Source organism: Rhinoderma darwinii, chromosome 1 (assembly GCF_050947455.1).
Source record: "Rhinoderma darwinii isolate aRhiDar2 chromosome 1, aRhiDar2.hap1, whole genome shotgun sequence".
Lineage (NCBI taxonomy): Eukaryota > Metazoa > Chordata > Amphibia > Anura > Rhinodermatidae > Rhinoderma > Rhinoderma darwinii.
Window position 1 is genome coordinate 234627516 of NC_134687.1, and position 16916 is coordinate 234644431.

At 43.8% G+C, this 16916-nt stretch overlaps 1 protein-coding gene across 2 annotated transcripts; it reads left to right on the forward strand.

The window, feature by feature from the left end:
• The first annotated feature begins 494 nt into the window (after positions 1 to 494).
• Positions 495 to 7839, forward strand: LOC142759901 (perilipin-3-like). Of its 2 annotated transcripts, none has more exons than XM_075862646.1 (8): positions 495 to 593; positions 789 to 876; positions 2204 to 2402; positions 3696 to 3778; positions 5569 to 5842; positions 6335 to 6534; positions 6627 to 6746; positions 7310 to 7839. In XM_075862646.1, exons 2-8 carry the CDS (start codon positions 820 to 822, stop codon positions 7667 to 7669), a joined length of 1293 nt encoding a protein of 430 aa, XP_075718761.1. In that variant the 5' UTR covers positions 495 to 593; positions 789 to 819; the 3' UTR covers positions 7670 to 7839. The 2 variants fall into 2 exon arrangements, with proteins under 2 accessions (XP_075718761.1, XP_075718773.1); XM_075862658.1 differs by having other exon boundaries at positions 2207 to 2402.
• Positions 7840 to 16916: the final 9077 nt, after the last annotated feature.

The following is a 16916-nucleotide window of genomic DNA, read 5'->3' on the forward strand; positions in this document are numbered from 1 at the left end:
ACGTATTTACACAGCTTATCATCTCAATATATATTAATATGTATCGTTTGGTCGCCTATTTAACACTGTCACACATCTGCTATCAATAAACGATTCATGTTTATAAACCACAATGTCAGAACGACCAAGAATTATTTTTCTGTTCGTATAAACGATTATTTGTACGCTCAAGGAGCGTTCTATCGCTAGTCGTTCAGTCGCTACACCTATTCACAGTAAGCGATTATCGTGCGGTGGAATCTGTTGGTGTAAATAGGGCTCATGTGGAGAACATGACTGGAGGTCATAGACGAACTGTAACATATAAAAACTGGTGCTAAAGTGGAGTAGTTGCTAATAGTAACCAATCCAATCCCAGTTCTCATTGGTGCAATGTATAAGGTGCGACCTGATTGGCGTTTTTCCTTGAACTACATTTTATAAATCTTCCCAAATATTCATGACTGAAACTTTCCATAGCCGGGCACGTGGTAGTTTGCCCAGTCCGTCCCCCTGATAACCCCGCCCTCATGGGGCTGGCGCGACGTCACCGCCTCTTTAAATAGCGGCCAAGTGCAGGGAGGTGAAGTGCACTGAGGCGGACCACTTGTTCGGTGAGTGAAGGGCGGGCTGAGGGGCACGGGGTCACCTGTGCGGCCGCTCCGTTTGTTGCCTCTGGGTGGAGAAGGTTTTCCCCGTGTCTCTGTCATGGCGGTGGATATACCGTTGTGTTCGGTTTTCTGTGTAGCGGCGCCTTTGCTTTGATGTCTTGCGTTCACTTTCTACGTGTTCTTGCTCTCTGTCCTCAGGTTGAATACCAGCTGCAAATCTCCTGGCATCATGTCAACAAACGGAACGGAACCCTCTGCCCAGGTGGATGAGACTCCCGAGCAACAGGTGACATGTGGTGACTGGACTTTGACGTTCTATTATCTCCGCTGGCCGCTACTAGTGATCATGTTCTGTGCCGATAACCGCGTGCCCTTTGCGTCTTAGGGCTATGTAAGACTGTGGTGTGTACATTAGGTCATTGATGGAGAACCGGTTACTCTGAATCGTGCTCTGCCTTCTTATTCCTTCTGGAAATGTGACTAATGTGGCAGCTGCTGTTCACCTTGTCGGTGGGGCAGTGATTTTACACACACCCTATTGGCAAGGGCAATGAGACCACCCAGCTTATAACTTATTCATACACCTCCAGGAGTTCAAAGAAAATCTTCAGGGGGGGGGGGGGGGGGAGGATAAAATTACTTACTGATCTGAGGAGAGGGGTCCTCCTAAGTGCCACTGCAAGACTCCACATTCCAGTATCTCTTGGCATGAACTGCCCCCCCCCCCCCCCCAGGGCATGAAGAGCCATTGGCAACAGGTATTGGTGAGATGCAACTATTAGGACCCCTGTTTTAATATAACTCTCTGGTTACGGTTAAGGACTGTCCAGTTTAGGTCCCTTTCCAGATATTAGAATTGGGGTGATCTGTGTCCCCTGTTCAGAATCCTCGTCTCTTGCTCTGGGTTCTGCATTAGACGACCCACTGATAGATTCTGTATAATGCTTAAAGGGGCTTCCCAGACCCTAAAAATTAATAGCCTATCCTCGGGATAGGCCATCAATAGCTGATAGGTTGGGGTCTAGCTGTTGGGACCCCCACCGATTAGCTGTTTTGAAGGGGCTGCAGCGCTCGTACGAGCAGTTTCCCTTTAATTTCTAGTTACTCACTGAATTGTTGACACGAACGTAGCGGTGATACCCAGGTATTGCGGTATGTTCAATGGGGGAATGCAATACTGTGAACGGCTGCGGTGTCAGTGATTCGAAGTGTGAGCAAGTAAGGGAAATTAAGGGGAAGCAGCGCTCGTACAAGTGCTGCGGCCTCTTCAAAATATCTGATTGGTGGGGGTCCCGATAGTCAGACCCTGACCCATCAGCTATTGATGGCCTATCTTGAGGATAGGCCATCAATTTTCAGGGGCTGGAAAACACCTTTTTATTTTCCCTCTGGCACTGCAGGGAAATGTAACACTTTTTAAAGTTTGCCCAGAGATTACTGTATTTCTGGGGGTGCCCACACGTGGACATTCTGTGATCAGCTTATTGTCAGGGACCCTTCTAACAAGTGGTCGTCTGCAGTGGCCCTTCCCTCTAATAAAATAAGTGAGATGCGTTCTAGGGAATGGTTGTTTCCCCTTTAGTCAGAAGTGTTCACGATCTACTTGTCTACAGCAGAATGTGGTGGGACGTGTTACACATCTACCTCTTGTCAGCTCTGCATGCAGTGTGGTGAGTGCGGCCTACAATTCTACTAAGGATAGTCACCCGTACATCCGCAACGTTTGTGATGTTGCTGAGAAAGGAGCAAAGACCTTAACTGATGCTGCAGTAACTGGATCAAAGCCTCTTCTAAGCCGACTGGAGCCGCAAAGTGAGTATATTTAACAAAACCTTTTTATTTTTCCCCTCCTGTTAAGCGTGTGCCTGGTCTTATGGGCTATTAACACCCTTTGCACTTTTTAAATAAAGAAAAAAGTGCTACCTATATGTAAAATTAAGCAACGGTGATTACCTCTATTGAAATTGTCCTACCGTTGTGCTGCTGTAGAGTAACACTCTCTAAGGCCCCATGCACACGAACGTAAAAAAGCCCATAATTACGGGCCCATAGACTTCTATCGGCCATGGGTACCTTCCCGTATGCTTACGGGAAGGTGCCCGGGCCGTTGCAAAATATAGAACATGTCCTATTTTAGGCCGTAATTACGGCACAGGCAGGCCCATAGAAGTCTATGGGGCTCCCGTAATTACGGGTGGCTTTGTGTGTGCACCCTAAATTACGGGAGCGTTGCTAGGCGACGTCAGGTGATTCCCCTGTCTGGAGGCTCATGCCTGATTTGAATAAAGAGAAGCAGAGAAAATGTGTCCGTAAATACGGGTTAAAAATGTGTGACAAAGGACCTCTATTTACAGGAGGGAAAAAAATACGGTCGTGTGCATGGGGCCTTACTGACCTCTGGGGGGGCCCCACTGATCCTGAGAATGAAGGGGCTGCAGCACTGATTTAGAACTGCATCTCCTTCTACACTTTCCCTACATTCTGGGTTGCTAGGGCACTGCTGTGCAGGGAAAAACTGATGGGAATACCACTTTAAGTAGATTGTGCCGTGTCAGACAACAGCTGTTGGCCAAACAATCTCCCCCGCCCCATAAAAATACTTTCTGTGATCTGCTATGTCGGTATCTTGTGTGTGTATAGATATGTTTCTCGTAGCCACTTATCTCCTGGAAAGTAAGGATCAGGGCAGATTGAAACCCCACATGCCCAATCATTACCCCCTGAAAGAGGTTGAACCGATAGTCTGCCCCTATAGCTGGTGGCAGTATCCACTAACCACAGACCAATTTCTTTGATCCACGTTAAACAAAAGCTGTCTCTTGGTATTACCCAGTCTTACAGCCGTGTGTCTTAGTTGGAGTGGACAGCACCCTCGAGGATCTTTGGTGGACCTGGCATGCCTCTGCTTTACACTGACAGCTGATGAATTTCAATGGAAACCATGTAATGCTTAATGTCCCCATTAGTGGCATCCCGGCAGCAGAACACCCTGGTCTTTTTTATTTTTCTCCCCGTAAGGATATGGGATTGTCCAATCGGACATCACCTCCACTTCAAGAACCCCATTAATAAAAATAAAGCCAAAACCTCTGCCTTTCTTCTTAGTTGCAACTGCAAATGAACTTGCCTGCAAAGGTTTAGACAAACTGGAATCAACACTGCCTATACTTCACCAGCCAACTGAGAAGGTAAGTGCGAACTGCTCAATTCTCTTATGCCCTCAGGGTTATAGGTTTTCTGTTACAAAGTAACTGCAGAAAACTGACACATCCTTGCACTTGCTCACTGTGGCATTATATGGGCACTAACAGGGGACACCGATGCTATCTATGTAGGCACTATCTACACAGCTCTGGGGTTTTCAGGTGGTTAGGACAAAGCTCTTTTTTTTTGGATGGAAATTCTGCTACAGAAGAGCCTTTCATGCTTACCCCGTCTCTCCTCTGACGTCCGCTCCAGCCTCCCTGGATGACGTTACAGGCCATGTGACGCTTCAGCCTGTGATCTGCATTCAATTGGGATGCAACGTCATCCCAGGAGGCCGGACTGCAGGAAAGTGGGTGTTCTGGCTAAGTTTTATTCTTCTGGCATGGTGTTGTTTTCCAGTGTAAATGCTGCGATTACACTGCAGAAGTTGCAATGCTTGGCTTTCTGTCACAGGTTTTTCATCCTCATTCAATTCAATGGAGAACCTGCAACGTAAAATCAGCATAAATTCACATGCTCTGGAATTAAATTCCATAAGTCAAGTTCTTGTTTTTTTTCTGTTTCCACAGCAGTGGCATGTGATACTAAATCTCAGCCACTCTGCTGCTACTGTAAACGCTTCAGAAATCCTGCAGAGTTTACGCTACGAGGGAACCCAGCCTAAATGGCAGTTTATTTTGTTTTTTTCTTTCTACCACGTCGTGTGAATATAGCCTTCTAGCCCTCTTTACTCTCCCGTCACAGCGATCCAGGCTGACGGGGAGAAGACTGTGTTTAAACCAATCTAGAATTAAAAGCCTCAAGTCGTCAGAGTAAAAATAGTTGTGATATTCCAAACAGTTTCAAAGATATAATCATTAAAGAAGCTCATATCTGAAATTGAAAATTTGAACTGGCCACAGGGGCATCAATGACCCTTTGTCACCAGTCGTGAACCATATTCACAGTGCGGGTTTTAAAAACTTAGTTAACTTTCTTTATACTCCGCCCCCCCCCCCCCCTTTAGGGTCCATTGACACTGCAGTTTTATTTTCTTTACCACTATTTGGTGCCTTATGTGCAGCAGCATTTTTACAACCGCATTGTAAAAACTATCCAAATTGTGGTTTTGCTTTTTCCAACCACAGTGGACTTAGAAATAACTCCTGGATTTGGCAAAACTGCCATGTGTGAATTGGCCTTATAGTGGCCTGTTTTCCCGCATGGTTCTTAACGTGTTTCTGCACTACGACATAATAGCACGTCGTGGTGCGGGGGTGATCTCACCTGTGGAGCCTGTTCTGTATACAGCGGGTGTCAGCTGTGCATTACAGCTGATACCTGGGACTAACTGGCAGGAACAGTGATTGCTCTGCCTGTTTAACCCCTTAAATGCTGTGAGCAATCCAGTGACTGCTTCTTGTGCTCCTCCTGTAATTACAAAAGCATTTATCTATTAGCAGACCTATTTGGAGACTAGTCAGTTAGGCTGGCTTCACACTTGTGTTGTCTTACTGTGGCTGTTTGTTTGTTTGTTTTTCAGAAACTCATGCTCCTCAACTAGTTAATCAAAAACAAAAAAATTTGACATGCAACAAAGTGTAAACTTAGCCTTTAGTGGGGGGGGGGGGGGGGCTGGTTAATCTGAGTAACATTCTATTATCTAGTTTAACCACGATATCTCTAGGTTTCAGAACCGCAATAAGAAAGTGCTAAACTTGCAATGCGCTCGACATCAAAACTTCAGCAACAGTGGTCTGGATATGCTAAATGAGACTTTGTCTTTGTTCAGGTTGTGTCTGACACAAAGGAGCTGGTGACTGGAGCTCGTGATACTGTAGTTGGTACGGTGACTGGTGCCCGTGATACTGTCACAAGTGCAGTGTCTGGTATAATGGGCATGGCAGCTGGTGCAGTACAGGGAAGCATGGACGTGACTCGGTCTGTAGTCTCATCAGTGATGGACACGCATGTAGGGCAGTTTGTAACCAGCAGCCTGGATACAGTCTTGGGGAAGTCTGAGGAGTGGGCCGATCACTACCTTCCTATGACAGATGAAGAGCTGTGTGAGTAACTGGAGGTTTTCCCGTGTAACGTACTTGTCCCAATTCTGTTGTTTGCTTGCAGTGTAATGTTTGTATGCAGTATCTTTGTTAGCAGGGAAATCAGGGACTAGTTTGAGAATTATATATATTTTTGTATTTTTTTTTTTTTTTTTCTCCCCATCCTGTAATGTTTGCAGTTTTCAAATGTGGAGTAAGTTCTACATAAGAAGCTGCATAATGCTCACTAACATTGTACACTGACCTCTATTCTGTAACTAACATGTCACCTCAACCCAGAAAACCAAGCATTACAAACATGTCTGCTCCAGGCAGCTGTACTTCTAACAATGCGATATAAACCACCACAATCAAGACTAAGGCTATGGAAAGTATCAGTAGCCCATGCTAATGAATTAGATTGCCGCTCTCCCTCTCGTCACATTGTACAGTTGTTTCTATGGGAAAGTCTCCTATTTTACACGAGGTCCTGACTATTGAATGATTTATCCACAGCTCAACTTGCCTCCACTGTAGAGGGATTTGAAGTAACTCCACTTCAACAACAAAGGGAACAGCAGAGTTACTATGTTCGTTTGGGTTCTTTGTCTTCTCGTCTGCGTCATCGAGCATACCAGCATTCTCTGGGCAAGGTGAGGAGTGCCCAGATCACCACTGTGGCAACTCTAGCACAGCTTCACCAAACTATTGACCTGGTAGGATTCTGTATTGTTAGAAGAAAAATCTAAATGTTGTTCTACTGTAGTTTCTAAAGAGATTTATATCATATATTTTTTTTGTTGCAAAGATGGAAACAGTCAAGCAGAGCGTTCATGGTGGCCAAGAGAAACTGCACCAGCTGTGGCTGGAATGGAGTCGCAAGCAATCGGGAACCACATCTGAAGATGTGGAGACTGAACCTGAACAGGTAATGAATTTGAAGGTTGGACAGTGTGGAATATGTATATATTTTTTTTCCATTATATGTTCTGTGGTAAAATGGCAGTTTCTGCTGCAGTTTGCTGTTTGTTGCAGGTTTTTACCCCCCCCCCCCCCCCACGCCATCAAGTTCAATGGGTAAAACACATGCTAATTATCATGTTTTGGCTGAGCTAGTGGATGGAGCCTAGCGATCACGTCTGTCATACATTGGGGAGCAGGTTACAGAACACCCTCAAACTGCAGCAACATGGAGGACGTGTGGCTGTGAATCCAGCAATGGGTTGGGTAGTACTTGCCAGAAGCTGCAGCCACATCTGTTCCTCTGGCTCTCACCCTGCTCCATCTTCTCCCTCTATGGGCAGCATGATCCTCCAATGAGCTGATGGTCCATCTTGTCTTGAGGAGATGGTAAAAGCAGTAACTTGTGAGTGATGAGAGGAGCCTAGTAAGTGGAGAGATAATTACATAGTCTTATATTCGCATGTACTACTGATTTACGCAAAGTTTGTGTACAAGACACGATGGTGACCATTTATTTATTTTTTGCAGCCTTTGGATTCTCGAGTGTTATCCATGACCCGTATGCTGACCAAGCAAATACAAACTACTTGCTTTAGTCTGGTCTCCGGGGCACAGGGTCTTCCAGCCAACATACAGGACCGAATGCAACAACTCCGGCAAACTGCTCAGGACCTTCATGCTTCCTTCTCCTCTGCTCACTCACTTGGAGATATTTCTGCAGGAATTCTGACACAAAGCAGAGAACGAGCCACAAAAGTCCATGACCACGTGAATGAGCTTTTAAGCTATGTGTTGGCAAATACTCCCTTGACGTGGCTGGTAGGCCCTTTTGCCCCTCAGCTGGTTGAACTTCCAGAAACACCTGAAGAACCTGAGAGGCGGCAATAAGTAATCTGTTGCCCCAAATGTATGCACTTAATCTTGGTCTGAGGTAGGACTTGTCTTTGTGAGGCTTCTACAGTTTGGCTGATCGCTCTGCTTTAGAACTAGTGCTTGGGTATCGACTCCACATTGTTCTTGTACTGTTATGCCAATTTATAAAATGTACTTTGCAGTCACTTTGGATTTGTCTGTATTTTCTTCTAGTGTAACTGACCAGGCTTCTTCTGCAGGTAGGGCTTACGCTACCATTGGGCTAGTAACTAAACTCCTCACACAGCCTGTCTGAATGGTTCCGTTCACACCACACTTGGACAGTACAGTTGTGGTTTTTACTTGTTGGCGCTTAAATAGTATTTTGGTTTACATTAAACGTATGCAGAAAAATGGCTTTTGTGAACAATGTGCTACACCAGTACCAGCTGTAAAACCACAGTAAAATGTCTCTTGGCCTCGCATATTGTGGCTGAGCCACAGGAATTGCTGTGTTGGTACCCTAACACTCGGGGCTTAGACGAACGTGCTATACATCAGTGAAACGCGCGTGGTTGTCACGCGCCTTGCACGGACCTATGTTAGTTTTTGGTTTTTTACACGCAGCTGGTATCCACTGCCTAAAATTCACAACATGTCCTATATTTGTGCGTTTCTCGTGCATCACGCACCCATTGAAGTCAATGGGTGTGTGAAAATCACACGGAAGCACTTCTGTGTGATTCGCGCAAGAGCAGTAAAGTGTGAATGAAAAGCACCACGTGATTTTTTGTTTACAAACATAGTGTCATAATGGCAGCTGCGCAAAAATCACGCCGCCACGCATCATATGGTTATGACACATGGAGCTGTTCAGTACCTTTTTGCGCGTGGAAAACACATTCGCGTGTAAATCCGGCCTCAAAGTAATGTATTAATTAATCAGTCCATAGAATTTCTATTCCCCGATCTCAGCAAAGTGAATTTTTTTTTTTTTTTTTCTGGCTTTAGATGAAGTGGAAGACACCTTGCAATGTGCTTACACTTTTGATATGCAGTAATGCTAGAAAAGGAAAGGTTCTTCACCAGACTGCTGCTACAAAGGTGGTAGCATTAACATTACTATTCTCTGGAATTAACCCCTTCAGGACACAGCCTGTTTTGGCCTTGTGGACTATATATATATATATATATATATATATATATATATATATATATAATATATTTCTAAGAAATTTTTTTTTTAAATCTGGCAAAGTAATGTGGTAACTTTGGAATGCTTTCACCTATCTAAGGTTCTGAGTCCTTTCACAGCACATTGTGCTTGGTTAGTGGTAAAATTCAGTTAATTTAATATTTATTTGTTAAACAAATAAATTTAGATAGTTTGCCTAAAATTAGCATTTTTCTAAATTTAAATGTCTGCTTGTAAAATAGATGGTAATAGCACAAAATAGTTACAAGTTAACGTTTCCCATATTCCTTCTTAGATTAAAAAAAACATGCAAACCATTTCTCTAGGGTTAGAACTTTAGCAGCAATTTCTCATTTTCAAGACTTTCCAAAGGCTATATTTTTCCAGGGACCAGTTCAGTTCTGACGTGGTTTTGAGGACCTTTCTATATTAGTCTCCATAAATCAGCCAATTTTAAAAACTGCACCCCTTAAAGTCTTTAACTGCATTAACAAATTTTCTTAACCCCTTCGGTGTTTCACTGGAAATAAAGCAAAGTAGAGGGGAAATTTACAAATTGAATTTTTGTGTGTGTATAAGACTTTTCTGTAACACAGGTTTAACCAGAAAAATAAATATTTATTGCACAGATTCTGCAGTTTAGAAATATCCCATGTTTAACCCTAGTGTGCTAATGGACTGATACCCCAGTCTCAGAAGCAAATCCAGATAGTGGATTTTATTTTTTTGGCACAATGTGCAGTTTAAAAACCCGAACCGTGAGGGACAACACTACCTTTAACCCCTTAATGACTGGGCCTGTTTGGGCCTTAATGACCAAGCCAGATTTGTTAAATCTGGTATGTGTGACTATCAGCAAATAACTCTGCAAAAGTTTTGAATATCCAAGTAATTCTGACATTGTTTTTTCGTCATATGTTGTACTTTATTTTAGTGGTAAAAGTAGACTGATACGATTTGCGGAAATTAATAAAAAAATAGAAAAAAAATTTTTGTAAAAATTATCTTTTCCCTATTAACGGCAATATGTCCCATATACACAGTACAATTTTTTTTTTTTTCTTTATTAAATATATATTTCCATCGCTTTACTCTTTTGGCAGCACTTTTGGAAAAATAAATTTTTTTGAGCAATTTAGAAGACTTGCAAGTTTAGTAATAATTTTAGACATTTTGAAGTACATTTGGTTTTCCTGCACAAAGCCAGGTTTTCAGAGGCTCATAGGTGTCAGAATGATGGAAACCCCCACTAGTGACCCCACTTTGCAAACTACACCCCTTAAGGTATTTATTAAGGGGTGTTGTAAGTATTTTGACCCCACAGGTTTTTTGTAAGAATTCATGCAAAGCAGGCATAAAAAAAATATAATCTAACTTTTTTCATAAAAGTATCACTTTGAAGACTGATTTTGTAAAGCGACCATGAGAATGAAGAAAAACACCCCAAATCTATCACCCTGTTTTCAAAAATACTCTCATAGTTGCCCCAATCTGCTTATTAGACGTGTGGCTGGGCCAAAAAGAGAGGGAGCACCCTTTGGCTTTCAGGGCACAATTGAATAAATTCTAGGCCCCATATCATGCATTGAGCTGCCTGAACAAAAAAAAAACACGCAGAAATTACCATTTTAAAAACTAAACCCCTAAAGGTATTCATGTAGTGGGCATGCGGACCAAAAATTTTTTAAAGGAGGAAATAATGGCTCATTTCAGACACTATGGGTATATAATGTTTTCTTCAAACTCTTATTACTTTTCCACATGAAATAGAGGAGACGTGGTAGAAGGTTATTTTGTTAGAAATATGCCACATTAATAAATTTGTGCGGCATATAGAAGTGAAGCCGTGTATTGATAACGGATACATGTCGCTATAGCCGTATTTGCCTGTACTTATGACTGTCTTGCTGAAGAAGCAGTTGGTGCCATTATGATGTCATTGTGGACAGAATTCTGTCCTAATATAAAATCAGTCAGGAAAAAATAAACTGTACTGGAGTGATGGGCAATATCTTCAAACAAATGGAGGAAAATGTATCCAACTATGTTGCAAACTCGAGTCTGTTCACTAGATAGAAGAACACCTGCAGGGCTGTCATGACAAGGGTTTTTTTTTCCTTCAGTGACTGGTTGTACAACGTCTCTTTAGCTCCATCAATCCATATGAGGGGCGAATGTGCCAAGTGACGTGGTACACCATAACAGGCCCCTGCCCGGCAAGGTAGGAACCGCTATGTGCACAAAACAACCAATCACCTACAGAATATATAAAGGAACAGTGTCCAAAACCATCTATAGGAACAGTAAAGGATCACTAATCCCCAAAATGATGTCAGTATTTCCATAAGAACCGTAACAAAGCCCATGGTGTATTGATAAGGAACAGCTCGATTATTAGAGATCCTCCAAAAAAAAAATATCATGCCCGTATCACGGTACAGAATTAGGAATGTAACCGCTGTATGTGGCAGGACATAGTCATAAGAAAAAGGAAATATATCCCCAATTCTTGTAACCATTGCTAAAATGCACGACTTCCACTAATTCAGGGGCGGCACGGGCCGCAGGTGTTGGATTTATCTACTAATAAATGCAATGCCCACATTTATTTTTTATTTCAAGAACACTTGTGGGGTCCATGTTCTGAATAGACAGATGTGGGCTCCTGCACAATAAACAGTATTCATTTGTGAGTGATCAAGTCCAGGATTTAATTGTCCAAGAAATGTATAAAAAAAATCAAAGGGGAAATTTAGTTTTACAGTCTGAAATAAATACTTTACTACCTCCTCGTGAGAATCCCTCCCTCCCTTGGAAAGCGCAGAAATGAAAAAATATGAATAAATGAAATTTACTCCCTAAAAAGAATCCCCCCACCCCACCCTTTTTGGTGTTCCCTAAATTATAGATAAAATTAATAATTAGAAACGGTGTGGTAGGTCTCAAAACAGGGGTAGTTGCACAGGCCTGGATTTGAAGGGCACATGGGGCAGTAAAACCGGGAATTGCTCCTCCTTCCGTGTTTACTGCACACCCGGCATCTCCTTTGGGGGTATTCCTTACTCAGTGGCAGGGACGGGGTGAAGGAAGTGGCGCTCAGTGAGCCTTTTGACATTCTCTGACTCAAAGGAGTCTCCAGGTGCGGGGGAGTCAAACAGGAGGTGCTCTATAATTTTCTCCCGATACTGGAGGAAACTGAGCGTTCCCTGGGTCTTGTACAGCACATAGCTGTTGTAAGTGGCCATCTGGATAAGGTAGATCGCTACCTTTTTATACCAGGCCCTAGTTTTGCGCTTGACCAGGCACGGTTGTAGGACCTGGTCAAATAGATCGACTCCCCCCATGAACTTGTTATAGTCCACCACGCAGACCGGTTTCCTCTTATCAGAGGTAGCGCCCCTCTCTCACTGCCACTGTGGTGTCCGCGTGCACGGTGGAGAGCATGTACACGTCCCTTTTTGTCACTCCATTTTATTGCGAGCAACTGGTCACTGGTGAATGAGAGTGACGCACCCCTTACTAGTTGCCTGCTGTTGAGGGAAGCCGACTCTATTTTTTCGTACCGTCCCACAGGCCCCTGTATTCGCAGCATGGAGGGACTTATACAGGGGGACACTGGTGTAATAATTGTCGGTGTACACATGGTACCCTTTCTGTAGTAATGGCACCATGAGTTCCCAGACAATTTTCCCACTAATGCCAATATCCTCTGGGCATCCTGGGGGATTAAGGTGGCGGTCCCTGCCCTCATAAATGAAAAAGGCACAGGTGTAGCCCGTTGTGCTCTCGCACACCTTATAGAGTTTCACTCCGTATCGGGCTCTTTTGGAGGGGATGTATTGGCGAAACGATAGACGGCCCTTGAAGGCCATAAGGGACTCGTCTACCGCTATTTTTTGTCCAGGGGTGTACAAATTCAGAAAAGACTCAGATAGGAGGGAGATGAGGGGTCTCAACTTGATGAGGCGATCATGGCCTGGGTCACTTCTTGGGGGGATTTGGGAGTTGTCAGAAGTGCATTAGCGTCTCATAGCGCGTTCGGGTCATGACAGCAGCAAATACAGGGGTGCTATGGATAGCGCTAGTAGCCTAGTAAGAGCGGATAGAAGGTTTTTTTACTATCCCCATATTTAGGGTAATTCCCCAAAATTTTTTCATTTCACAGACGGTTGTGGGGATCCATCCTCTGGGATTTTGGGTGACAAATTGCCTGGCGTATAAATTTGTCTGCTGGACGATTAGTTCCAGGACCTGATCGCCTATAAACAAATTAAAAAAATTATAGGGGGTAAAATTTGTGACATCAGAGTTGATGCCTGGAGTCGCTGTAAATGGCGGAATTTGGGGGGAGAAAGAAACTGCAGGATCCCACATTGCGGGAGGGACTGCAGTACTAGGCCCGGCTCCTGACGCTTCCCCGGTGACCGCTGCGTCCACCACCATAGGGCTGGGGGGTCCAGTGGCAGAAGCAGAACTTGTGTCGCTTTCTGAGCCAAGTTCTGCTTCTGACGCAGTGTCTGTATCACTGCCGGAACCGCTAGAGCATAGCATGGCGTATGCCTGCTCTGCAGAGAACATTCTGCGGTTCATTATTTTCTAACACTAAACTAACAAGTAAATTTTTTTTTTTTATATTTTTTTTTTATTTATTTATTTATTTATTTTTTTAATATAATATAGACACAACACTAACGTAAAAAAAATACGGTAAACCGCAGTTAATTACAGCAACTAAAACTAATTCAGCGGGAAAAAAAAAAAGAATTACGGAGATAACAAGTAATTACCGGTAATCTGGCGTGATTACGGGTAATCTGGCGTGATTACGGACAATATCGGAACACTGGCGAGTATAATACAGCACAAGATTTCTATAGTATTTCTCTCTCTCCTCTCACAGATCAACTACAGTGAGAGGAGGGAGGGAAAGAGCACAAATCTTGTGCTGTATTGTGTAAATATGGGACTATGGTCACTGTGATAGGTATATCACAGTGACCATCTGATCAGGGACCAATTATCAGGGTCCCTGATCAGTTTCTATATACAGGCAGAATAGCTGCCTTAGACTCACAGCGCATGCGTGCGCTATTTTCTTTTGTTTCCCGGCAGTTAGGGAGGGGCACGGGGGGGGGGACACGACACGATCGGAGGCAGCAGGGGGCCTAAGCAGCAGTTTGTTTTTATCTCCTCTCACCAAACATACATGGTGAGAGGAGATAAAATCATAATTAGCATCGGCACATTTATTGTAACGTCGGTCGCCGGTATGGGGACCGCAAACAGCGGTCCCCAGTCACTGCACCAAGCCCTCAGCTACCTCCGGCAGCTGAGAGCAGGGAGCTAAACCTCCCCCCGGCGGCGCTATTTTATTCCGATGCCGCGACGTAAAAAGTCTATGGCATCGGAATAAAGCCCGTTCGTGACCGACGTAGAAAGACGATGGGCCGGTCACTAACGGGTTAAGCATGAAACTCAAATAGAGACTTTATTATTCAACATGATTAAAAACACCAGAAAATATAAAAGAGCATATAACCTTCACAGAAAGGGGGGAAAAAAGCGCAGTAGGTGAGATCGTTACAAACACTGTCAAGGTCCTTCATAGAAGGCATCTAATTAACCAGTTCAGGACTGGGCTATTTTGCGCCTTCAGGAACAGACACCGTTTAGCCCTTTTTAGCATGTGTTCGTTAAATGGCTAACTTTTTTATTTGTTGGGCTAACGACGTGATTTTTGCGACGGTTTCCGTAGACCATGCAAGTTTCTTTTTTTTTTTTTTTAATACAGACCTTTTTTGCCATTTTAGAATTTTTTGTCAAAGTTTGAAAATAATAGTAAAAAAATTAGCTTTTTTTTTACGTTTCAGCTTTTTTTTTTTTTTTTTGGGTGTTTTTTTTTTAACTCGGTTTATTGTAATAGTACATACAGAAATCATCATTAAAAAAACAGTAACATTAACATTCCTGCATACCATGAATGCACATTAGAAACAATATTTTACATTATACATTTATACATGAAGGTGAGTCACAGGAGACTCCGAATATCCACTGCACGCAGGCAGGTCAGTGTCCCACTTATTTGTGAACATGCAAAAGTACAGGTCGCAATCATCTACCAAATCCATGCTCCAGTATCACACCTAGTGTAGAAAATATCTAGCCAAATAAATCTCAATTCCCCCCTACAGGAAGTGGTAAGGATTCTCTAAGGTCGCCCACGCTGAAAGAAGTAAGAGGTGAAGAGCACCACTCTCCCCAAATTTTCAAGAATTTATATTGGCATCCTCTATGCTTATATACTATATTTTCATATGGGAGAATAGCATTGACCAGGCTTTTCCATTGTGATGCATCCGGAAAAGTGTCCCCCATCCACGGGATAGCTATCGCTTTTCTGGCTAAGAACAGGACTTCTCGCAGGAAGATACCTTCATAGTGTGTCCACGTCCCGTCTCCCAACAGCCCCAATAAGCAGAGACCTGGTTCACACGGGATTGGATTGGTCATAATTGAGGACATTATTTGCGTCACTGCTTTCCAAAAGTTGGCTATGACTGGGCATAACCACATCATGTGATCAAAGCCAGCCTGGTCTTGAGAACATCTAGGGCATCGTGTGCTGGGCGCCCTTCCCATCCGATATAATCTGATAGGGGTAATATAACATCTGTGTACAATTGCGTCAATTTATTATTCGCTGCAGGCGAGACCAAGAGATGAGACCCCATGGCCTCCCCCCAGTCCTCACTGGATAATGTGGGAATAAGACCCCTCCATCCAACCTCAACCGACATCTCAGCGTGAGCGACCCTCTGCGACAGAAGGTAAGTATAAAGGGCCGATACCATCCCCCTTGGTCCCTGTGTTCTCAGAATACCAATGAGTGGAAGTGAAGAAATGGATCTCTGATCTTCCCTGAACTGGGATTGTAGAGCATGTCTAATCTGAACACATCGGAATGTATCCCTCTCAGGTACCCAGAATGTATCCTGTATCTCTCTGGCGGATATCATATGTCCCTCATCATCTATCAGGTTTTGCACCTTTGTTATGCCTAATTCAATCCAAAAATCAGAATCCTGCATCCCCCCAAAATGAGACAGACCCTGATGAGACCAAAGTGGCATTTCTGCAACTATGTCCTCCCATTCCAGAACTTTCTTAGCATGGGACCAGACCTGCCTGGCTAGTTTGATTATTGGCAAGGAGTGCCTAGGGCTATATCCATGCGGCTCAAGTATGGGCCACAAAGAAGGGATCCGAAGAAAATGGGCTAAGTGGAGTTCCGCATTAGGCATGGGGTCCTCAGCCATGCCTTAATATATCTTAGCTGGCCTGCCAAGTAGTACAGGAACATGTCGGGTAGAGCGACCCCAGCCTGTTCCTTGGGGCGTTGGAGCGTGCTAAGTTTAAGCTTGGGGCGACTCGCCCCCCATACAAATGAGGAAAATAAAGAGCCCACCAGGCTGAAAAAGCGTTTAGGGACCAGGGAGTCCGCGTGTTCAAGGAGATATAACATTTTGGGCAGCACTATCATTTTAATTAAATTTATTCTACCTGCGGTCAATATAGGGAGCGCCTTCCAGATAGCAAATTTATCTCTCAGATATGTCAACAGGGGATATATATTAAGATCATATGAAGTGACACTATCCCTAACTATAAAGACTCCTAAGTATTTAAAACAGGAGACCACCTGCAGGCCCTGGAAATCCGTGTCCAACCCACAGTTATCGGGTCTAAGGGGCATAAGAAATGACTTACTCCAATTAATATATAGGCCCGAGAACCGTCCGAACTCTTCCAGTATTGTCATTGCTCTAGGTAAGGAGGCGTTTGGATTATCCATATACAAAATCATGTCATCAGCATAGAGACCGATCCGATCCTCCCGTGGTCCTATGCGGATACCCTGAAAAGCCGCATCCCGACGGATGCGGATAGCCAGGGGCTCGATAGCCACCGGGAACAGAAGGGGGGACAGGGGACATCCCTGCCTCGTGCCTCTGTGGAGACGGAAGGAGGGGGACAAAATCCCATTGACCACCACCGATGCTCTTGGATCTTTGTCAAGGATTTTAA

Bases quoted from the DNA above. Each gene is read 5' to 3' on its own strand.
- LOC142759901 (XM_075862646.1), top strand. From the start codon at position 820: ATGTCAACAAACGGAACGGAACCCTCTGCCCAGGTGGATGAGACTCCC. The intron at 3,779-5,568 runs GTAAGTGCGAAC...GTCTTTGTTCAG, and splicing joins TTCACCAGCCAACTGAGAAG to GTTGTGTCTGACACAAAGGA. The intron at 5,843-6,334 runs GTGAGTAACTGG...ATTTATCCACAG, and splicing joins TATGACAGATGAAGAGCTGT to CTCAACTTGCCTCCACTGTA.